Source organism: Phyllostomus discolor, chromosome 13, assembly GCF_004126475.2.
Source record: "Phyllostomus discolor isolate MPI-MPIP mPhyDis1 chromosome 13, mPhyDis1.pri.v3, whole genome shotgun sequence".
NCBI classification, from domain to species: domain Eukaryota; kingdom Metazoa; phylum Chordata; class Mammalia; order Chiroptera; family Phyllostomidae; genus Phyllostomus; species Phyllostomus discolor.
The window spans coordinates 6200836-6223289 of record NC_040915.2 but is presented as its reverse complement, the minus strand read 5'-3'; the positions used below and the strand labels follow the sequence as shown (position 1 = coordinate 6223289).

The following is a 22454-nucleotide window of genomic DNA, read 5'->3' as shown; positions in this document are numbered from 1 at the left end:
TGGTTGGAGTGTATAAGGCCCAGAATTTGAAGTCTTGTTTTTCAGGGCGAGTTACCTCATTCTGTTTTCCATTCCTTTCCATTTCCATTGTTATTCAAAATGTAGTGTGTGGAGCAGAAGTGTCAGCATCATCTCCTGGGTGACTGTAAGCAGTGCAGAAGCTCAGGGCTCATCCCAGATCTACTAAATCAAAATCCGAACTTGAGTAAGAGTTCTAGACGATCACTGTGCACATAAACCAACAGTCCGGTGATTGCAGCAAAACCAACGCTGAACCCCAAACCAAGGCATGCGATCTGGCAGTGGGGAAAATCTTTTAATATGGGCACAATTATAAAAAAATCCTGCCCTGACCTGCGTGGCCCAGTTGGTTGCATGCCATCTGGTTTTGGATGCTGAAAGGTTGCGGCTTTGATGATTCCCAGTCAGGGCACATGCCTGGGTTGTGGGTTCAGTCTCTGGTCAGGACACATATGAGAAGCAGCCAATCACTGTTTCTCACTCACATCAACGATCTTCTCCCCCTCTCTCTGTCCCTCCCCCCTCTCTAAAATAAATAAAATCTTTAAAAATAAAGTAAAATAAAAAGCATCTTATGCCTTGGCCAGCATGGCTTAGTTGGTTGGAGTGTCATTCCATAAACTGAAAGGTTGTGGGTTCGATTCCCAGTCAGAGCACGTGCCTAGGTTGCTGGTTTGCCCGGTGAGGGTGCGTATGAAAGGCAACCGATCAATGTTTTTCTGCTGCTTCGATGTTTCTCTCCCTCTCTTCCCCTCTCTCTAAAATCAGTGAGCATGTCCTCTGGTGAGACAAACACGTATCCCGACCATGTGGTTGGTGTGGGTATGAGCCCCACGCAGACCCCGTGCAGGCTGGTGCTAGGCCAATGTGCCTGTGCAACTCTTTAAGAACCAAAACAAGGCCCGCAGAGGCTGGCCTCTCCACTCTCCAGAACTCTGTTCTGGAGAGAGTCTGCCCTGGCCTGTAACAAATGCCTGTGGAAATGTGTGTTGCTTCTCATCCACAATCCCCAACTTGGGCTGCTTGAAGGGTTTGGTGAGGCATGGAGTGTCTTCAGTGCTGAAACCACCCTGCACACTGACTGGTGCCGTGCTGCTCCATGTTCCAGGGCACGTAGGGGCGCCGCTGCCCTGCAATCACATCAAGCTCGTCGACGTCGAGGAGCTGAACTACTGGGCCAGCAGAGGAGAGGGAGAGGTAAGCTCAGCATTCAGCTTTCGCACCTGTGGGTGTTACATGTGGTGAGTGAAAGGAAAAAAGAACTATTTTCCTTTTACCCTGTGTGTAAAGTCACTTTAAACTACTGGTTAATTTGACTCAACCAAATTCAGGGGGGTTTTTTTGTTTGTTTTTGAAACAAGGCTGGGACTGAGCTGGTCTAAATAAAGAACTGGAATTTCCAAACTTTACAAGGAAATCCCATTTTTCCCCTCAGTGGCGTGGCCTGCTGCTGCGGCTCTGTCCCAGCAGAAACATGACCGTTTGTAGACAGGCCCGGTGGGGGAGGGGGAGCTGGCCTATGCTCACTCATACCCTGGGAGGGGAGGCTCCCTGGTCGTGAGGCTGGGCCGGAGGCATCTCTGGTGAAGTCAGCCAGCCTTCGAGATCGAATGTGACCCCATCAGTGCCACAAAGCAGCACATGCCGCAGGCCAGGGGTTCCTGAGGAAGAAAAGGTGGTGGGGAGTCCTGGGGTGGCCAGGGCAGGGAAGAGATACAGAGAGATGCTGCTTGAGAGAGGGCAGGAGACAGCTCAGACCTCTGGTGGCTGTTCTTGTCCTCCTGTCATCACTGCCGTCTCCCCAGTGGCTTTCCTGAGGGACGGTGTACAGTGTTCTTCCGCACAGGCCTCGTGACAGCCGCACGTCAGGAACCCGTGTGCTGTGGGCTGAGAGAAACCGGTGTCTGTCCCCGCAGATATGTGTGAGAGGACCAAACGTGTTCAAGGGTTACTTGAAAGATCCAGACAAGACTCAGGAGGCCCTGGACAGTGACGGCTGGCTCCACACTGGAGACATCGGGCGCTGGCTGCCGGTGCGCAGGTTTGGGGCCGAGGAGCACCAGCCCTGGGCTAGTGCAGGGGTCCTTTCTGCATCCTGCCTGACACCTGGTCACTCAGGAACACCTCCAAGGATTGAGATGTTCTTCTGTACCTCGCCCCCAAAGCTCCTGTAGCCTCCTGAGGCCGGGGGTAGGGGTCCTTGTGGGAGGGTGGAGCTGGACCCACTGCCTACCCTAATGGCTTCCAGGCAGAGCCCCCACAGAGCCATGGAATGCGATGGGTGGACCGCAAGCAGCAGGAGTTCATAGCTGTGGGAGACCTGAGACAGACACCTCATAGCTGGGGGGTGGCACTGAGTGGTATGGAGGGCTTGGAGCAGGGCTGGAAGACGGCTGAGTTCCTTTGGCTGTGACAGCGGTGGCTCTCGTGACCGCGGGCAAAGCCCATCCCTCTGCGGGGCTCTGTATTGACTCACTTACAGAATCAGAGTGTGAGGACATGTGAAAACCTTTGGCCATGGCCCCCCACTTGTAGCCCAAATCAGTTATTGTGCCTAATTCTGTCTGTAAAACGGAGATAATGCCATTGTTTACCTGTGCAGTTATTACTGTCAGGAATAAGTGAGGTTATACCTGTAACACCCTTAGCACAATGCCTGGCACATAGGAGATGCTTAGAGGGAGGCTGTGAGCAGGAAAAGGCTCTGTCACTGAAAGTGAGAGCCCTTGCCAGATGCAGCTCACCCCAGGAACCTGTCCTGTGTCTCCGGGAAGGTGCTACGGTTTGGGGGGGGCATGTTCTGAGATGCTGAGTCTACCGGTCACATGAGAGGCATTGCACCCTCTCCAGGGCTGGCGGGCTGTTTGCCGCTGCCTGCATCCACATGCTTCCCTCTGAGAAATGCTCACTGCTGCAGCGAACAAGGCTGTGTCCTTGGTGTGTGCCCCGGGCCAGGGACTCGCTCTAGGGAGAGATGCATCTCTAGACAGTTCCCAACCCAGTGTGATGAGCTTGAATGGAGGGCCACACCCCTGGGGAGAGCAGAGGAGGACAGGGGCCTGCTGGGCCTGCATCCCGGGAGCTGAGTCCTGCCCTGAGCGAGAGGAGAGAGTGGGGAGGATGCTCGGGGCAGGAGGAATAGCCCATGTGGAGGGCAGAGACTATAGAAATGTGAGGTGTGCCGCTCTACCCGAGGACCCACAGGTGTGGAAGAAGCAGCGGGCCCTGGACCCTGGCAGAGGGCGCATAGTCCCATCAGCTAAGGAAACTAAGGCTTCGGGTCCCCTTACTTGTGTAGGCCCCATCCAAGGTCTGTACTTCATTTCCTGTTATTTTTCTCAAAGAGGACCCTCAGAATTGGACAAAGCTCAAAGCCACACAAAGTCTTGGCTCTGCCACTGATGCCCCGTCACTTGCATGGAGCTGCCTGCCTTGCAGGCTGTTGTGAGAAGCAAGTAAATTAACTCACGCAGAGTGCCCAGCATTGTGCCTGAACTCGAGCCCAGGACAACAGGCAGGCCTTCTGTGGGGTTGCGTTCCTGACGTTACTGGTTTGAAGTAGTATTAGAGTGAGCAGGGAGAAGGTATAAGCTCCTCCAGAAGGACCTGATTCAAATCCTCATTCCCCTACCTCCTATCTGTGTGGCTTTGGAGGAGTTAAGTAACCTCTCTGGTCCTCCCTTCCTTCGTCTGTGTAGCAGAGGTGACCTCGCCCAGCTGGTGGGTGCTGTGAGCACCAAAGAAGCCAGCATGGGAAAAGCACTCGCCATCCAGCCTGGGTTCGGAGCAGAACAGGGCCTGCTGGTTTTTCCCTTCCGGAGAGGGTGCCCTGGTTCTGGTGGCTCAGGTAGACGGAGCGGGACAGAGCGTATGCAGCAGTCTGGTCAGATTTTCATGGAGAGAGACTTGTGAGGACCTGGCTGCTACAAGTCCCAGGGATGGCAAGGCCATCTCTGGCTTCAGGGCTCAGGGACTGGGACAGGCATGAGGAGGACAGGGAGGAACTTCCTGTGGAGGCACACTGCATCTGCAAATGGCTTGGTTTCTGAAGCGTTCTGGGTCTTCACTCAGTCAAGAGGCCTGGCTGGAAGCTTAGACAGTTGTGGCAGTGGCCAGTGGCAGCTACCTCAAGGAGCATTGTCAGTGGGGATGAGGGATGGGCAACAAGCAGAGGCTGAGCCGAAGGAGAGACCCACTTAGGAAACTCAGGAAGGGAGGCGGGTGGGGGGTGGTCTGGAGGCCAGTAGCACAGCACGCACTGCCCAAGGGGTGGCCTACCTGCCTCGGAGGTCCTGGTTATCTGGCCCATCAGGTAGGAGTCCCTGGGGGCCTCTGCCAGAGCTGTGTTGTGTGCTGGGGGTGGAGAGGCCACTCTTTGAAGGTGGGGCAGCAGCTGGGGCGGGAGACCTAAGCATGGCTTAAGGCAGCGATCTGAAGATGCCAGCAAGCAAAGGGACAGCTGGAGCAAGAGCCTGGGCGAGGGGGAAGACCTGGTGGGAAGTCAGGTGGGCCTCCTGGGGAGGAGGGCAACATGGAGTGGGAGGGGAGCAAGGCAGGGGGTAAGTGCTGAGAGGAAAGGACAGTAGGCACTTAGGGTCCTGCAGAGCTTGGGAGCCACCGACCTGTGGTGCTTGGTGGCTGTGGAAGAGCAGAAACATCCGAGGGAGAAGCAGATCTGGGTGGAGCCTGCAGGGTGCGACAGGACAGAAGTGAGTGGCTGTGGCACTAAGGAGCGAGGGGTTCAGGCTCAGGGGGTGCCACTTTTTAATGAAGCTGTTTGTCCATCTCCATAGGCAGGAACTCTTAAAATTATTGACCGGAAGAAGCACATATTTAAACTTGCTCAGGGAGAATATATTGCACCTGAGAAGATCGAGAACATCTATATCCGAAGTGAGCCCGTGGCACAAATCTATGTCCATGGGGACAGCTTACAGGTGAATCCCCTGCCTTTTGCCCTCCCACCTGTGCTGGGCCCGCTGGAAAATGTGGTTATCTCGGAATGGCTCCATATATATTTGGTATTTGATTAAAGGGGTAAACATTAATTTCTTATCAAATACCAGTATTCCCTTATATATTGGATTATGAGAGAAAATTCCTGTTTTAGAATAAAATTTTTAACAGATTTTATTTATTTATTTTTGGAGAGAGGGGAAGGGAAGGAGAAAGAGAGGGAGAGAAAAATCAGTCGGTTGCCTCTCACACTCCCTCTACTGGGGACCTGGCCTGTAATCCAGGCCTGTGTTCTGACTGGGATTGGAACCTTTGGTTTGCAGGCTGGCACTCAATCCACTGAGCCACACCAGCCAGGGTAAGGAAAAATTCCTTTTTTAAGGAGAAATCTTTATTGCTTAGGGTTTAGTAAATTACACTTAGGTAATAAGTTGCTTGAAGTAGTAGTAATGAACACTGGCAGTACTTTCAACTTCATGTGTATGTTTAGTAAATTTTATTTTTCAATTACTGCTGACGTATAGTATTATATTAGTTTTAGGTGAACAACCCAGTGATTTGATATTTACATTACTTACGGAGTCATTACCCCAGTAAGTCTAGTACCCTCTGTCACCACACGTAGCTATTATGACATTATTGACTATATTCCCTATGCTATACCTGCTACTTTTAACTAATGTTCTACCTACTTCCAAGAGGAATATTGAAGTCAGATGCTGAGGCAAGATTCAGGGTTGCTACTGTTTTGACTTTGAAATATGCAAATGACCTTTACAGATAAATAGGTATAGTATTGCAAGTAATGGCACTGATGATGATATAGCTTAATATATTAAACTGCTATGTTAATTTATATGGTTTAGGATAAAATTATTTGGAGAGGGTTTTTTGTTTTGTTTTGTTTTTACCTGAGAGGGGATGGAGGGAGAAAGAGGGGGAGAGGAACATCAATGTGTGGCTGCCTCTCACATGCCCCCTCCTGGGGACCTGGCCCGCAACCCAGGCATGTGCCCTTACTAGGAATCAAACCAGCCACCCTTTGGTTCAGCCAGCACTCAATCCACTGAGCCACACCAGCAAGGACTGGAGAGGGTTTATTTTTATTCTTCTTTCAACATCATTTAGATTTGAAGTCAGGAAGATCACTTTGTGAATCTAATTCTTTCATTCATTGGATTTCTATAATTAAATCTTATGAAATTATTCTAAATAATTTGATGAGCTATATTAATGAAATTGAGGACCATATTAATTTAACTATTTTAAAATTGTCAGGAAATCCTGAGAAATACATATTTTGGTTCCCAAAGTTACTGGTCAGCATTCTGACAATGTACATGTTTGAGTTTAGCATGAGAATCAAAAGTACATGTAGGTCTAACTTTACTGATTCTTAATCTCCTTAAGTTTATTCTTTATTAATTTTTTATGAAGTCAAGAAAGTAGATCAGAAAATAAGCTGTCAAGAATGTGTGATATATTGGTGGAAATGTTTCATAACATAAGGCGTACACTTATTTTTAGAAAAGGGTGGTGTCCTAGAATACCAAGAGATTATTTTTAAAGCTGGACCACAAATAACAACTTTAAAAGCGTTTGTCAGTAATACAATATCATATACCAACTATACTTTAATAAATCCAAGGAAAAAATATAAGGGCTTTTGTGACTTAAAAAAGCTTTTGTCAATTTTGGTAATTGTTTTATCTTGGTGATTGGTGTATCTTGTAGTACTAGTATCTTAATTTTGTACCTATATCGAAATTTTTATAATGTTCTTAGGGGAAAATTGACATAAATATTGTAGAGTGGAAACAAGTGCTTCTGTCATGACTCATTTCTCTCTGGTGGGACTGCAGGCCTTTCTGGTGGGCATTGTGGTGCCCGACCCTGAGGTCATGCCCTCCTGGGCCCAGAAGAGAGGAATCGAAGGGACGTATGCAGAGCTCTGCACAAACAAGGTCGGTACCGTGGGGCTGTCTCCTGAAAGGCTGCAGACCTTCCGTGATGCTGCATAACCAGAAGACAGAGAAACAGTAGACGGGTGAAGCTGGAGCACGTAGGGAGATCTTTAGCTTTAGAAATGGCGTGAATCCTAAACCAGAAGCCCATCTCTCTTCATTGTTGAAGGGACTCACATTTCTTCTTACACAGTTTGGTGAACGACCGAATTTTAGAGCCAGGAGATGTCACAGACGCTTGTCCAGCCCTCGGGTTCTACAGCTGGCTGGCAGCAGAGTCCAGAGAGGATGGCCACTTGGCCACAGCCCCACTGCTGGCTGACAGCAGTGTCAGATGCGAGCACAGCCCTCTGACTCACTGGCCATGCTCTCCCCAAGTATGGGGTGGATTTTGTGTCTACTGGACGTAGAGAGGCAGTCATAGGCTTGAAAAAGTAACACAGTTCTTCCTGCTTAGAGCATTAGCCCCTCACACCTGGCAGAAACCTTGTGGTACAAGGAGGGCACCATGGAAGAGAATCTCCATGTGCTGGCTCAGTGTCAGCCCCTCCAGGCGCATGCCCATTTCTCAGCAGCAACCACAGACCCCCTCGCTTCCTCTAGGCCCTGGGCTCTTCTGGGGGGTGACAGGGCCCCTGGGACTCTACCAGAATGACCAGGGGGCCACTTAAAAACATCAGGTGGTTGACTTGGGGTGGTGAACACACCATACAATATACCTGAAACCTATATAACTTTATTAATCAATGTTATCCCAATAAATTAAAAAAAAATGGTCCCTTAGCCTGTCACTCCTTTGGGCATGCCCAGTACTTACTTGTTAGATGAGAAGTATGCTCCCAGGGAGGGTCATCCCCACTTGGGGGGAGGGGGGCTAGTGTATTGGTATGAAACGTGTTTTGGTATTGTAACCTTACCTATGTTGTTCAATTCAGGAGCTGAAGAAAGACATTTTGGAAGATATGGTGAGGTTAGGAAAAGAAAGTGGACTCCATTCCTTTGAACAGGTAACTATAACCTTCCCCATGGTCGTTATAGCCCTTCAGGCAGTAATGAGAATTAAAGTAACCCCCGGTGACCCTGACCTCAATTGCCCACCCCCATGCTGCGGCCGGCAGGCTGGCTTTGCACCCACGGAGCCCCAAAGGCCTGTGCCAGCCTGACGGCCACAGCCTGCGTCCTGGACTAAAATGGGTCACAGATCGAGTGAGGCCACTTGCTGTCCTCAGCCTCACGGAGGTTCAGGAAGCTGAAACAGGACCCTAGCCATCACTGCTAGACCACGTGCACACGGCCTGTCTCCAAGCTGCCTGCCCTGCGCCAGACCAGGGCCCTGTCTGGTTTATTTTCACAGGGACCCTCTTCTTGGCTGCAGCAGGCAAGCTCACTTGCTAGAACATCTGAAAAATTGTGCTCCTCAGGCCAATGATCTGTTAGCACAGCGTGCACTGGGCAAGGAGGGAGACCCAAGGGACACGCTGGGGGGGGGGGTGGGGAACACAGCAGCTCTCTCGGGCCTTTTGTCTTTGCGAGGATGCAGTTCTTACTGTAGCTGAGTTCAGAAGCGACTTGCTCCTGCTTACATGTTCCATTTATACATCTTCTCTAGTCAAAATTTCAAGAAGAATTTATTAAGCAGAAAAAAATACTGATTATTAAAATTTCCTGGTGTGTAAGTAATATAATTGTTTTCCATAAAATTTTGTTTCTCCAGTAGGGTCCCCAAATATAGTATTAGAGATCTGTATGTTCATTTTGATGATAACCTAAAATATTTTTAAACCAGTTTTAAATATAAAGCTCTTAGAGCAATTACATGCAGTTGAAAAACATTTCCACAGTTTGAGACTAATTTTTTTAAGTTTGAAACAGGAAATCTAAACAAAATTTCAGGGTCTGAGAGAATTGTTTTTCTTTTGAAATAGCTCTTTACATTAACCTAGTTTGAGAAACACTGCTTTATTGTCATCTGACAGCATGTTTTAGGGCAAATAAAACCCAGATGAATAAATCTTCATAAAGTTATAAAACTAAAAATAAAACCTGAGGCACTCAGGCAAGTTATATTTATCTCTCCGAATGAAGGGTCAATTCTGGCCAAATAGTTATTTAAATACCTAAATTTGGTAGAACTGACCTCACTGTCCTTCCATAAAGGAAGCTGCTGACCAGATCATATGGTCAGGTGGGTCAGGGGCCACAGATGGGTGGTCCACGGCCTGGCTGGTCCCGCCTGCCTGCCGATGTACAGGGATGGCTCTGAGGGCCCTGGGCATGCCTGGGGCAGCGGGCCAGTATTACTGAACTGACCTGTTCCTGTGATTCCTGAGGACTGCGCGCCCCCTGCTGGGCTTGGGATGCATGACCTGCCCCAGGGCACGAGGAGAATCTGACAGCTAGATTCCTCCTCCCTGGAAAAGACCACGGACTCTTAAGATTATGCTTAAAAGCCACCTTTGGCTATGTTTCCAGGGTTAACCCGTGGGCGAGTCAGAGCTTTCACTGAGAGGAGACATGTTCTTGACTTTCCATGAGCCTTAAGCAGAGTTCCTGCTCTAATGATCTGCCCTCACCATGGTAACACCAAACACAGAGAAGCCCTGTGGCGTCCCAGGGGTCTGAGTGTTGCTGCCAAAGCTGTCACCTCTTTGTTGGTCGGCGGCATCCTCCCCGCCCCAGCCAGGGTGCGCCCGGCTGACCACAGGAGAGCACAGACCAGGCCTCCTGCCCAGGGAGGGTCCACTGGTGTTGCGAAGTTCAACAGAAATTGAGTTAATCCACGGTCCATCATCAGCCTGTCCTTTTCCGTTTTCCTCAGACGTGAATGATCAGTTAAGGCCTAACCCTAGTCTTTGAAGAAACACACACAAATAGGTGTCCAAGCCCAAGGCTCGAATCGTTCAACAAAAGCAAAAAGAGTACAGACTTACTGGGCAGGGTTGATATGAATTAAACTTCAAATTAGATTTAAAAAGTAATTTAATTTACAGAAACAGACAATTCCTGGAACTAAGCCACCCATTGTTAATACATGGGGATCTTTGGAGGATATGTTTTAATGAGTAGACACGAAGCATTTAAAGTAACTACCAATAACTTTGAAACGTAGACACCTGGGAAGTGTTTGAGCATAGGTAACTGTGACTTAACCACTTTCTTGACTTTTATACACTTTACTGGTTTGCACAGGCAATGCTAAGTGAATTTTAGTGTGAGAGATTTTTCAAATTCTGGCTGGGAAGTCTTCATTAAAGATATTTTATTGTATTTCCTGTCATTGAAATGAATATTTACCTAATCAATATGCCCTTAAATTAGAAATGAATTGAACATTTTTCTAATTAAGTGTTTTTCTACTTTATTCTTCTGTCCTAAATTAATCACTCTGTGTTTATTATCTATAAGCAATATTGTGTGTTAAAAGTATTTCATTGAGTAATACCATTGAAAAAAATTTAAATAACTGTGTTTCTTCAAAACCCAGAAAAGTTCTATGCTCTAACAAGTTAGCATAAATGGACACTTCAGGTATTTTATTCCAAAACAATATTTAAATGTTATATTGCTTCTACATTTTAAAAAGCCTGCAGAATCACTTTTCAGGGACAAGAAGGCAGTTTCAGAACGAAGGCTAACAGCATCTCCTATCTTGCCTCAGCAGAACATTTTGCTTAGTACAAATTGGAAACTGAGTTTCATGTTCTATTAGGCATAAAGGGCGCTTATTCTCATTCCTTTTTTCACACTTGACAGTTTAGTTGCACTCAAACGTATGTAATTATTTATAAAAAGTGAAATTGGTTTTACCGTTGGTTCACTTCTTTAAAAACTGCAGGTCAGTGAGCTTCCGTAAAAGGCACTGCTAGGCCACTGGTGCGGCCCGCCTTCCTCCCACACACTGCCTAGGCTTTTAGTTGCTGGAGCAGTTTGCATAGTGTTTTCCTGGGAGAATTTACGGAGACCTGGGGCTGTGGGTGGGACTGGAGCCCAGGTGCCCCTCTGATCACTCCCTAAGGGGCTGAGAGCTGAGCTGAGTGCCGTGCTGCTCGCTGACGCTCCTGCAGAGCCTCTTTGTAGAGTCGGCTTGAACTGCAGATGCCCCGTCATCCCTTTAGCTTGCTGTAGTGAGCTGTTTGACAGATACTCGGAATCTACCTGTAGGTGCTGTCCTTTCTTCCTAAGATCATAATGTTTTCTTTTACCTTCTACTTACCATATGAAAGCATCATGGAACTCTCCCTATGAAATCCATCTTCCCTGATCTGTGCTGCTCTTAGCTTCTGCTGGTCATTCCTGGATTCTCAAAGCTTTGCTCACCCTCATGCTTGTGTTGAACACAGACTCTTGTCCCGGTTACACAGTGTTCTCCATGTGCTGCTAGGGAGGCAGAGCAGCTGGAGCCAGGCTGCTGGGACGCTCTGGAAGTTACATCTTGGCATTTGCAGCTCCTTCTAAAATTATATAATTAATTTCACTTACAAAAGGAGGTGGTTAGCTGATAGAAACAGAATCACATAAAGTTTTATGTGATAAAGTCTTATGTGATACCGTTTCCATCAGACAGTAACCAGAGAGGAGGGGAGAGAGGGATAATGGGGGAAAATAGGGGAAGGGCCATCAAGAAGCATGTATGAGGGACACATGGACAAAGCCAAATTTATGAGAGACAAAGATGAATCTGATTTATGAATGCTGTGTTCATTTGAAAATTTGCACATTTTTAAATTACAAGCATAGGTTAAAAAAGCCAGAATTTGTTAAAAATTAAAGCTTTTCAAAAAGTTGGAAGTATAGCTGTTTTAGAGGTATTCTTTGTATATTGAGTTTTTGATCTGGAAAATTGGTGAATGTAATGGAGAGTTTTCTAAGCAAAGAATTCTCTGACATCTCAGAATACCCACCTGCCAGGGCACTAGACTATGAGCATCAGAGATTTTGAAAACTATCAATGACATTCTAAATTTTTGCAACTATTTGCGTACATTGGGGTTTTTTCCAGTTTTGTTGTTGTTGTTGTTGTCGTGGTAGTAAAATACACATAAGATAACATCTATCATCTCGACCATTTTTAAGTGTACAGTTGAGTGGTGTTGCATGCATTTGTAATATTATACAACTATTACCACCATCCGTCTCCATAATTCCTATCATCTTGTAAAACTGAGACTCTGGAGTCGTTACACAGTCACTCCCAACTCCATGCCACCCTCCTCCTGCTCCTGGCAGCCACTGCTGCGCTTTCTGCCTCCAAGACTCTGACTGCCCCAAGCGCCTCATGTGAGCAGGGTCACACAGTGTTTGTCTTTCTGGGACTGGCTCACTTCGCTCCGCAGAGTGTCCTCAACGTTCATCCATATCATAGCATATGCTAGAATTTTCCTCCTTTTTAACGTGAATAGTGTTCCTTTGTGCTTATGTACCACATTTCACTTATGTATTCGTTCACTGATGGACATTTGGATCACTTCCACATTTTAGCCCTAATGAATAATGCTACTGTGAACGTGGTTGCACAGTGATCTTTTGGAAAGTCTGCTTTTGATTCTGCTGCTGGGATGTAGCAAGAAGTGGGGTACTGGGTCACACGGCAGTTCTGTTTTTAATGTTTCGAGGAGATGCCAGACTGTTTTCCACAGTGGCTGCACCATTCTACGTTCCTACTAACAATGTACAAGGGTTCCGATTTCTCTTTATCTTCACTTTTTATTTTGTTTTTGTTTTGTTTTGTTTTATTTTTTTGGATGATAGCCATCCTACTGGGTATGAGGTAGAATGTACATTGATTTTTTAAGTAAGTCATTTCCTAATCATGTCTATTGATTTTTTATTCATTAACTATATTTTATTGATTATGCTATTACAGTTGTCCTGATTTCTCCCTCTTTTCCCCACTCCACCCAGCACCCCCACTCCCTCAGGCAATCTCCACATCATGGTTCGTGTTCATGGGTCATGTGTATAAGTTCTTTGGCTACTGCATTTCCTACATTGTTCTTTACATCCCTATGGCTACTCTGTAACTACCTATTTGGACTTCTTCATCCCCTCACCTCCTCCCCCATTTCCCCACACCCCCTCCCCCATTTCCCCACACCCCCTCCCATCTGGCAACCCTCAAAATGCTCTCCATATCCGTGATTCTGTCTCTGTTCTTCTTGTTTTCTTAGTTTGTTTTTTAGATTTAATTGTTGATAGATACATATTTTTGCCATTTCATTGTTCATAGTTTTGATCTTCTTCCTAAATAAGTCCCTTTAACATTTCATACAATAATGCTTTGGTGATGATGAACTCCTTTAGTTTTGTCTTGTTTGGGAAGCTCTTTACCTGCCCTTTGGTTCTAAATGATAGCTTTGCTGGATAAAGCAAGCTTAGCTGTAGGTCCTTGCTTTTCATGACTTTGAATATGTCTTGCCTATCCTTTCTTAGCCTGCAAGTTTCTTTTGAGAAATCAGCTGACAGTCTTATGGGAACTATGCCTTAGGTAACTAACTTCTTTTCTCTTTCTGCTTTTAAGATTCTCTCTTTATCTTTAACTTTTGGCATTTTAATAATGATGTGTCTTGGAGTGGGCCTCTTTGCATCCATCTTGTTTGGGACTCTTTGTGCTTCCTGCACTTGCATGTCTGTTTCCTTCACCAAATTAGGGAAGTTTTCTTTCATTATTTTTAAAATAGATTTCCAAATTTTTGTTCTTTCTCTTCTCCTTCTGGCAGCCCTCTGATGTGAATGTTGGACCTCTTGAAGTTATCCCAAAGGTTGCTTATACTATCCTCATTTTTTAAGATTCTTTTTCCTTCTTATTGTTCGGATTGGTTGTTTCTTCTTATTGGTTGTATTTTGCATCCTTATGTTTCAAATCATTAATTTGATTCTCAGCTTTATCCTTATCCACTCTACTGTTACTACCCTGTATAATGTTCTTTATTTCAATTAGTGTATCTCTTATTCCTGACTGTATATGTTTTATGCTGCTGAGGTCCTCACTAAGTTTATTGAGCATCCTTATTACCAGTGTTTTGAACTCTGCACCTGGTAGATTGTTTATCTCCATTTTGTTTAGTCTTTTTCTGAAGTTTTGATCTGTTCTTTCATTTGAGTCATGTTTCTCTGTCTCCTCATTTGGCAGCCTCCCTGTGTTTGTTTCTGTGTATTAGGTAGAGCTGCCTTGACTCCTTGTCTTGGTAGTGTGGCCTAATGTAGTAGGTGTCCTGTAGGGTCCAGTGACACAGCCTCTCCTATCACCCAAGCTGGATACATGATGTATGACCTTTGTGTGAGCTTAGTATGCCCTCCTCATGTGGTTGAGCCTTGATTGCTCTTTGCAGATCAATGGGAGGGATTTATCCAGCCCAGTCAGCTGCAAGGACTGTCTGTGACCACTGACCACCAACCTCCACCTTCCATGGGTCATCAGCTGTGTAGGGGCAGGGTGGTGGTGCTCCGACCTAGTCCGTAGCTGTCCACTGGAGGTGTTGGCCCTGGGGTTTCCTGGGGGGTGCAAGCCAGGGTCAGCCACCACCTGTGTTTTGCCTGGGGCCATCCTGAGTGAACTATCTGAGATGACTGCTGCTTATGCTTGGTTTGGAGATTCTCAGTCAAAGCTAAGCTGGAAATCTAGGCTGGATACTGCTAGTGCTGGGCCTGGGGCTCACTGAGGCCAGCTGTTTCTTGTTTGAAAGGATTTAGGATGTTGTAAAATATGAGCCAAGACCAGCCATTCATATGGAAAAGCAGCTTAAGTGGGTCCATCAGTCAAGTGGGGCTGATCTCTGGGGATCTCCAAGGTGGGTCAGTGTTAGCTAGGTTGATGGAGTCTCAGATATATCACCAGTTTTGCCGGCTCTGTGGCCTTGGGGGTGGAGGATTTAGAGAAGGGACAATGGCCTCTGCTTATCTTGATGCCAGACACTTTAGTTTCTCCCAGTACGCCACTGGTGTTTTTCAAGCTGCTACCCTGGTGCTGGAGCTCAGAGGGACTGAGCCTGAGTAGGTAAGTCCATGCATGGGTTCTTTAAGAGGAACTGCTTGTGGCTCCAGAAGTTTCTTCCACCAACTCAGTCCCCTCCAGTTTTTGCGGGGGACTCATTTTCCTGGCACTGGAACTCTGAGCTGGGGGCCCTGGTGTGCGGCTGGGACTCCTTGCCCCTGAAATTTTCCTCCTGAATTTTTATCTACCACACGTGGATTTGGGACCAGCCCATCCCACATCTCTGCCCCTCCTACCAGTCTGGATTTCGTAGTTGTCAGACTTCCATTCAACTTGATTTCTGACAGTTCTGAGTGATGGTTGTTCTATAGTTTAGTTGTCATTTTGATATGGTTTTGTAGAGAGGTGAGTCATGTCTGCTTATGCTGCCATCTTGACCAGAAGTCTCCATTAATTCTCCACTGATTTTATTAAAAGTTCTCCTATGACAGCACAGCTGACACAGAAACCTCTCTCTCTTGTTCTCCTGGCTTTTGTAACCGACATTCCAGTTCTTCTACTTCTCAGATCACTTCCTCTCTGTCTCAAGCCTAGGGTATAGCTCTGTCCAACGCACTAAAATTCATACATCCAATGTCCAAAGACTGCTTGGTGTCTCAGAAGCATTTCATACTTTACATGAATACTTCATCTTACCATCTCCAAAGAATCTTTCTGCTCCTCCTCCTCCAGTTTTTCTGCTCAAGCAGAAACCTAGAACCATTATTATCTCTCTTTCTTTACTACTTAACCAAGCCAATTGTAAGTCCCATCCTTTCTACCCCTGAATCTATTTCTGTCTCCACAGCCAACTTTTTGGCCCAAATCACCATCAGTCTTGCCTCTCCACTAGTCTTCCAGCTTCCACTTTTACCTCACTAACAGTAACAGATTAATCAATCTAAAGAGCCATTCTGGTTCTGTCTCTCCCTACTTAAAGATTATTTTAAACAGTACTTCCAAACTCCCTACCTTAGCTTATTAGTCCTTTATAATTTGGTCTATCCTTCCAGTCTCATCTCTTTCCTCTTCATGTGCACTATGTGCTTCAGCCTACACTTGCAGTGCCTCAGATATGCTTTGGCACATGTTGCCTCTGCCTGGGGCACCCTCCTCTCCTCAGGCCATATAGCGCCAAGCACTACCCTTCCCTTTGCAGTCGTCCTCTGGCTAAAGCCTACTGATCCTTCAGAGCTCAACTCGGGCATCCCTTTTCAATGAACCCTGCCCAAGCCTGGGTTAGGTGCTAGATCAGAAATGCATTCAGCTCAAAGAGGAAACCCACAGTACCTTAAACATATAGGGTATGTTTTTGTGTTTTCATTTTTCTCTCACTAAGAAGCCCAAAGATAGGCTGTCCAGGCCTTCAAAGACCTAGGCTGTGCTGGTCTTTCTGCTCTCAATTTTTAGTGTGTTGGCTTATTACCTAATGGGCACAGGGAGGCTGCTACAACTTTGGACATTGTTCATATTCAAGGGAGGGAAAAAGGAGAGTGGGTGGAGATGTCTGTCTTTGAACCTTCCATTAGGAAAGCTAAACTTTCCCTTCTTGTTAGCCACACATGGATTTCGAGGCTAGCCCCTAGCTTCAAAGGAGGCTGGGAAATTGGGGAAAAGGATTGTCATGATTGACATAGACTGTTTTGGCCCCAAGCCAAGTCGGGGTTTGATTAGCATGGGAGAAACAGGGAGTAGGTCCTGGGAAAGCAACTCACTCTGCCCGCGGAAGGCGACCCTCTCTGTGCCCATCCCCATCATCAGTCTCACGCTGCAGTGTCTCTCAGTAGATGGCAAGCTCCACGTGGGCAGGGACTGTGTCTTATTTTTCTTTGTCTCTGTAGTGCCTAACATGATACCTGACACAGTAGTTTCTCAGTAAGTGTCAGTTATACAAAACAATATGAATGTACATGTGTATTTAACAAATGTATTTTGAATTTTTAAGTCTGTATTATAAATTTATAACCTTATTTGCTACTTAATGATCTAAATCCATTATCTCAACAAAAGCATGGCATTCAGACCTAATTGTTAGTCAGGATACAGTTTCTTAGAGATAGTGACATTCCAGGATTCAGCTCAAGCCCCGGTTGTAAAACTCTCATAGAACTGACTGACAGTGACCTTTTCTGCTGGAGCGCACTCAGGAGGACCCACCAGGCCCTCCTAGAGCAGCTCCTCTACCCCGCTGTCCGGCAGTCAGCCTCGCAGAGAGGCGGTGTTTGCGAAGACCCAGGATGCTGTCATGAAACAGGCATTGTGAACACCAAGTCTGATCCCGCCGCGCCTCCTTCCAGTAGAGGCGAGGCAATTCTGTGGACTTATCATGTCTTCCCCATTCTTTATATTCTTCCTGCCAGTGGCACCGTCCTCCACACAGCCATCCAAGCTGGAAACCTGGGAATCCTCAGGGCTGTCTCCCTCTTCACTATTGTCCATTTATCTCTGAATTGTTCTTAGAACTGCTTACTTATCTGTCACTGCTCTAAGTGTAGGCCCCACTCTTTCTCCCATGGATTAGCCAGATCCTTCCAGTTGGGTTCCCTGCTCCTAATCTTAACGTCTTAAAAACCATTTTCACATTTCTCTCTGAAAGACCTTTCTAAAATGTGTATTCGGCCATGTCATTGCCGCATATGAAAACCTTCAGTCCCTCCCTGAAGTCCCTCGCTGATTGTCTTCAGCACCAAGTTTGAGCGCCTCCATAAACTGTCCCATCTGCTACCCCATTTACCTCTCTTACCCCCTTTACCTGCTACTTTATGTAACTACGAGAAACCATTGGTTTTCCTTTATCACACTCAGCCATTTCTCGCTTCCATAGCTTTGTTCTTGGGGTGCCTCTGCCTAGAAAGCCCTTTCCCACCCACCTCTCCCCCTTTGCTGGCTAACTGACTCATCATTCCTGGCGCTCATGGATTTGGCAGGGCTGTGCCCACAGCTCCTCCCCCTCCCCGCGGTAACTGCGTTAGGTGCCTTCCTGCTGCGCAGAGCAGGTTGTCTGATGACTACCCTGTGTGTCTGCTCTGCTGGATGTGACCGGGCACTGCCTGTGGGCAGCGCCATTCGGGGTTCCTCTCTGGGCCGCCAGTGTCCGGCACAGAGCATGCAACCCATTGACTTCTCCCTACTCCTTGGCTAAGCGAAGGAGTAGGAAGGCGAAGAAGGCAGCTTTCAGCCATGTGGAGTAGGCTGGAATGTCATTAACATAATTTTGACTTTTAAATAGGCACAGAGTTTTTATACATCAATATAACCCCATATGCCTGTTTATTTTGATCATGTGTGCTATAAATGCTGTGTTATATTCCTGATAAAGATGTATTCTGCATTTGGTTTTTAGGTAAAAGCCATTCACATCCATTCTGACATGTTCTCAGTTCAAAACGGCTTGCTGACACCAACACTAAAGGCTAAGAGACCTGAGCTGAGAGAGTACTTCAGAAAACAAATAGAAGAGCTTTACTCACTCTCCATGTGAAGTTCCAGGGAAGTTCTTCTCCGTACAATGGACTGTGTAGCAATATTACAGTTATTGTTGAAAGTAATGAGTCAGAATGATGCAGCTGAAAACGAATAAGCACGTGACCTTATGACTGAGCCTTTTCTTGTCCTGAGAGATCTTTAACAATATTTTCTCTACCATCACCGAGTACACTTTATTTTTATTAAAATGATACTGTAGCAAGCTGCTAAAAGTATTGCGAATGGCAATGTAAAAATCAAGGCTTTTCTCCAGAACTGTGTACCACTAAATATATGCTCAATGTTCTCAGCACCCCTATTAAACATAAAGGAAAAACATGACTGATATAGTGTAATTAATTACTTGTGGAATAGTGACCGGAAAGAGCAAATATCTAGGCAACGTGCACTACCTCATTCAATAACTAACTGTCAAAATCACAATTAAATCAGACTTAAAAGTGAAAACTGTGTACAGAATCATGCTACACGAAACACTGTAACTCGCATTCTACACAACTTCAGATTCTTCGGATGTGACAGTCCTTGTTGATGTGAAAAAAGCTTTCTCTCTAATTTTTACTTTTATTCATGAAAAGTGCAAATTCAGATATTCTTAAAACAAATGTTATGTCTATATAACATGATACAGCACTCTTCCAATACATTTTCTCATAAGCTTATTAAATATTCAGTAACTACCTAGAAAAAAATGTAATGTGTAACTAACTACTTCAAGAATAGTATGTGTATATTCTTGGAATTTTTACCACATGAATTCTAAAAGCTGCCTGTTGACTGTACAATGAATGGGTCTTTGGGAAGACTTGGGAAAAGGAACCCTGGAATTATTTCTCAGGGAGGGTAGCAGTTAAAGTACTTAGTTCCTTGCTGGGTTCTTTCAGGCTTCCATTCTCAATGTGTCCAGGCCAGGCCTGGGAAACCCAAAATGGCCATAATTCTGAATGATCTTACTTTCTTTCAGTAAGACTATCAAGGCATGATGTAGGGAGGAAGGAATGTTATTTCCAAATAAAGTAATTTTTCCACAACAATTTCGAAGAATATAAATATCTCCTCGGGGTATAATTTCATTCATAAAATCTTTAAGTGCTCCTAAGCTCCACCACAAAAATCTCTCAAATTATGTATTTAGACACGCCCTGCACCCAGCTGCCAACAATTTTGTGTAGTTAAAGCCCAGCATAAACGCAATTAAGGTTCAAGCTACAGACTGTCCACCTGCAGAAGGAAACCTCCCTTGGAAAGTGTTTCACGTAGAGACTGGACTCTGAAAGCAGAAATGGAGGCAGTGTTCACAGTCCACAAGCCCCTTCCCCCGGAGCAAACCCAGACTGAGTTAAAAGCTGCACAATCACACAGGCCTTCTGGATGGGCGTGCACGAGTGACTACACACTTACATGTCAGTCTTGGCAAAAGTGAACCACAGCTTCATTGGATGTATTTATCCAGTTTTTAATATATATTGCTTTGCAATATTCTCTTTGCAGACCCACTATTTGCCTTGCACTTACAAATTTGACTTTTTGTAAATGAGCTAGTTCTGTGCATATTAATTTAAAGGCATTTCTGAATAAACAAATACTAGAAAATGCCTAAGGCCACGTCTCTATAACATTAAATTTTTATATTTAATATATGTTTGACTAATTAAAAGGGAAAATCATTACCTGAATTGGATATTCATACTATTTTAAAGACAAATAGCTTCATATCTTGAAGAAAATGAAACTTTGGAAACAAAAGCAGTTTAGTTTCCAAAAGGATTTTGACAATATCATATAAGCAAATTATTTAAAATGTATTTTGATTCTACTTATACCTCACAGAGGTTAGATAAGGTTGATTATGGACACTTTGAGATTTCTTCTTTTTCTTATTTTAAAGATCTAATGTTTCCACCAGCCTTCCTGAGGTGTCTGAAATCATCACACTTGGGCCAATAAATCAGTTACTGCGGATATGATGAGAAAAGTGAACAGTGGGTCCCCAAATATATTGCAAGTACATTTATCCATTCCTCTGTTTAGCTGCACTGAATTTTCTTTTTTAATAAAGGAGGGATGAAACAATATGTATTAATGGAAAAATCCTTCATGTTTCTGATTTCCCAGCTTTATTTAGGGCAAAAAGTCTGTGTTTCTCTTTAACCAATACAGGAAAAGGCTATGTACTTAAGACATTCACCTTCATAGTGGAGGTCAGATCCAGTTTAAGTCTAGAGGTATAACCAAGATCAATTCCTTAAGCATAAACATATTCCTAAACATTTGGCCTTTTACCTGTTTCTCATGTAAATGTGTTAGCAATTCTCACATTTTACAAGCTAATATTGTGTATATTATAAAATAGGATATGTGCCATTTTTTTTCCTTTTGCCGTAAAAGACATCTCTATATTATACTGCGATTCCCCCCAGGTGATAGAGGAAACTCTGGCCAGGCATGGTGTGGAGGCCTAGCTCCAACTATCAGGAACTCAGGAACGCAGGTGTCCAAGGAATGGACATACCATGTCTCCCTCACATGAGCAAGTCAATCTTTCATTCCTAATTTAGGTAAAACTGCAAGCATGAGAAAAAAATGTTATTTTTATAGTCAGGTGATGTTTTAGCTACTTGAAGTTGGCACTGAACTTGATTGTATTACCCACTGAAGAACCAATAATCTTATTTTTCTGCATAAAGAAAGTAAATTATTCTTTATTTTCCAAATGTATAAAGCACAAATGTGATCTAGTTATTTAGAATACAAAATACTATGAAATGAATGTAAAGAATGGAAAAATGTATTTTTGCATGAAAACAGACTACTACTTACAAACTTGCTTAATTATCTCAGGAAAAAAGATTGAATAATCATACATAAAATTGATAAAGTATACGTTGAGCTCCATAGCTGCATTTTCTCGCCTGTTTTTATTTTAAGGAGGCATGTACAGGAAAAGACAAAATGATCCCTGGAGTCTGAATTTACTCTCAAGTATCCTGCACAGTCCTTTCTGTGGGTCTACAATTAACTGCAGTGAGAATAGGATTAGCATTCAAGTGAGGACAAAGCCCCAAGTGAGAAACTTGGTTATCGCCTAGAGGATACTGATAAATATCTGAAATACAAACATTTCTGAACCTGGTCCCAAGCTAAAAGGTTTTCATGAGGTGACAGTGGCTTTTAAACATTCATTCGACTGGTTATTTTAATTTTCCTTGTTAAGTCATTGCAACAAGTGCATGGGGGGAAATGGATATTTTTTGAAGACTTGCTTATTCAACTTTCATTTTTTAAAAGGAGATTAAAATATTACTTTTTAAATATGCATAAAAATAACAACTATATTTTAGTTGCTTTGTTATAATAGCATGCATATCAAATATAAAATGCATTTATGAAAACTTTTGTAAAAATAAAGATTTTTTGTTTCTCAAAGTTGCTTATAATTACTATTTTATTTATTTATATCACATAATCCTGTAATGTTAGTATATTTGGTGATCATCAGTCATAGTGCTTATGGCAAACATGGTATAAAGCCATGCCACTAGTCTACACGCTCTACTTCCTCTGTAAGGGTCCAGTCCCCCAAGAGGCTCTCCGTTGCTTTGCACATTTACACATCCAAATGTGCCCTGGATTTAAATCATTTCTATAGTTTCTATAGTTTTAAAAGAACAAATATGGTTCAGTCCCAGGTTTCAGAACCATAAGTAAATAAATAAATAAGTAAATAAATAAGAACAGCCCTGATTGGGTGGCTCACTTGGTTGGAGCATCATCCCGTACACGAAAAGTTCACTGGTTCCATTCCCAGTCAGGGCGCATACCCAGGTTTCAGGTTTGGTCCCTGGTTGGGGTTTCTCTCTCCCTCTCTCCCTATAATCAATAAATTTATCCCTGGTGAGGAAAAAAGAACAAATATCTATTCAAGTTTTTCATCATCGTGACCTGTAAAACAGTATTTTCATAATGTCTTTTACCTGCATACAAGTCAACAGGTACACTTTCTTAAAGTGGTACGTTCTGTGATGTCTAAATTATGCAGATTCTGCCTTCTCTGTATT

At 44.5% G+C, this 22454-nt stretch overlaps 1 protein-coding gene across 5 annotated transcripts in view; it reads left to right on the top strand.

Moving 5' to 3' along the window:
* The window catches only part of ACSL6 (acyl-CoA synthetase long chain family member 6), a 59182-nt gene extending 37891 nt beyond the window's left edge, over window positions 1-21291 (top strand). For all 5 annotated transcript variants that reach the window (XM_028528236.2, XM_036014676.1, XM_028528237.2 and 2 more), the window contains 6 exons: window positions 1130-1218; window positions 1938-2054; window positions 4815-4958; window positions 6840-6941; window positions 7877-7948; window positions 18254-21291. In XM_028528236.2, the coding sequence (XP_028384037.1) occupies window positions 1130-1218; window positions 1938-2054; window positions 4815-4958; window positions 6840-6941; window positions 7877-7948; window positions 18254-18391 (662 nt within the window). In that variant the 3' untranslated portion in view covers window positions 18392-21291. The remainder of the gene's footprint in view (window positions 1-1129; window positions 1219-1937; window positions 2055-4814; window positions 4959-6839; window positions 6942-7876; window positions 7949-18253) is intronic.
* Window positions 21292-22454: the final 1163 nt, after the last annotated feature.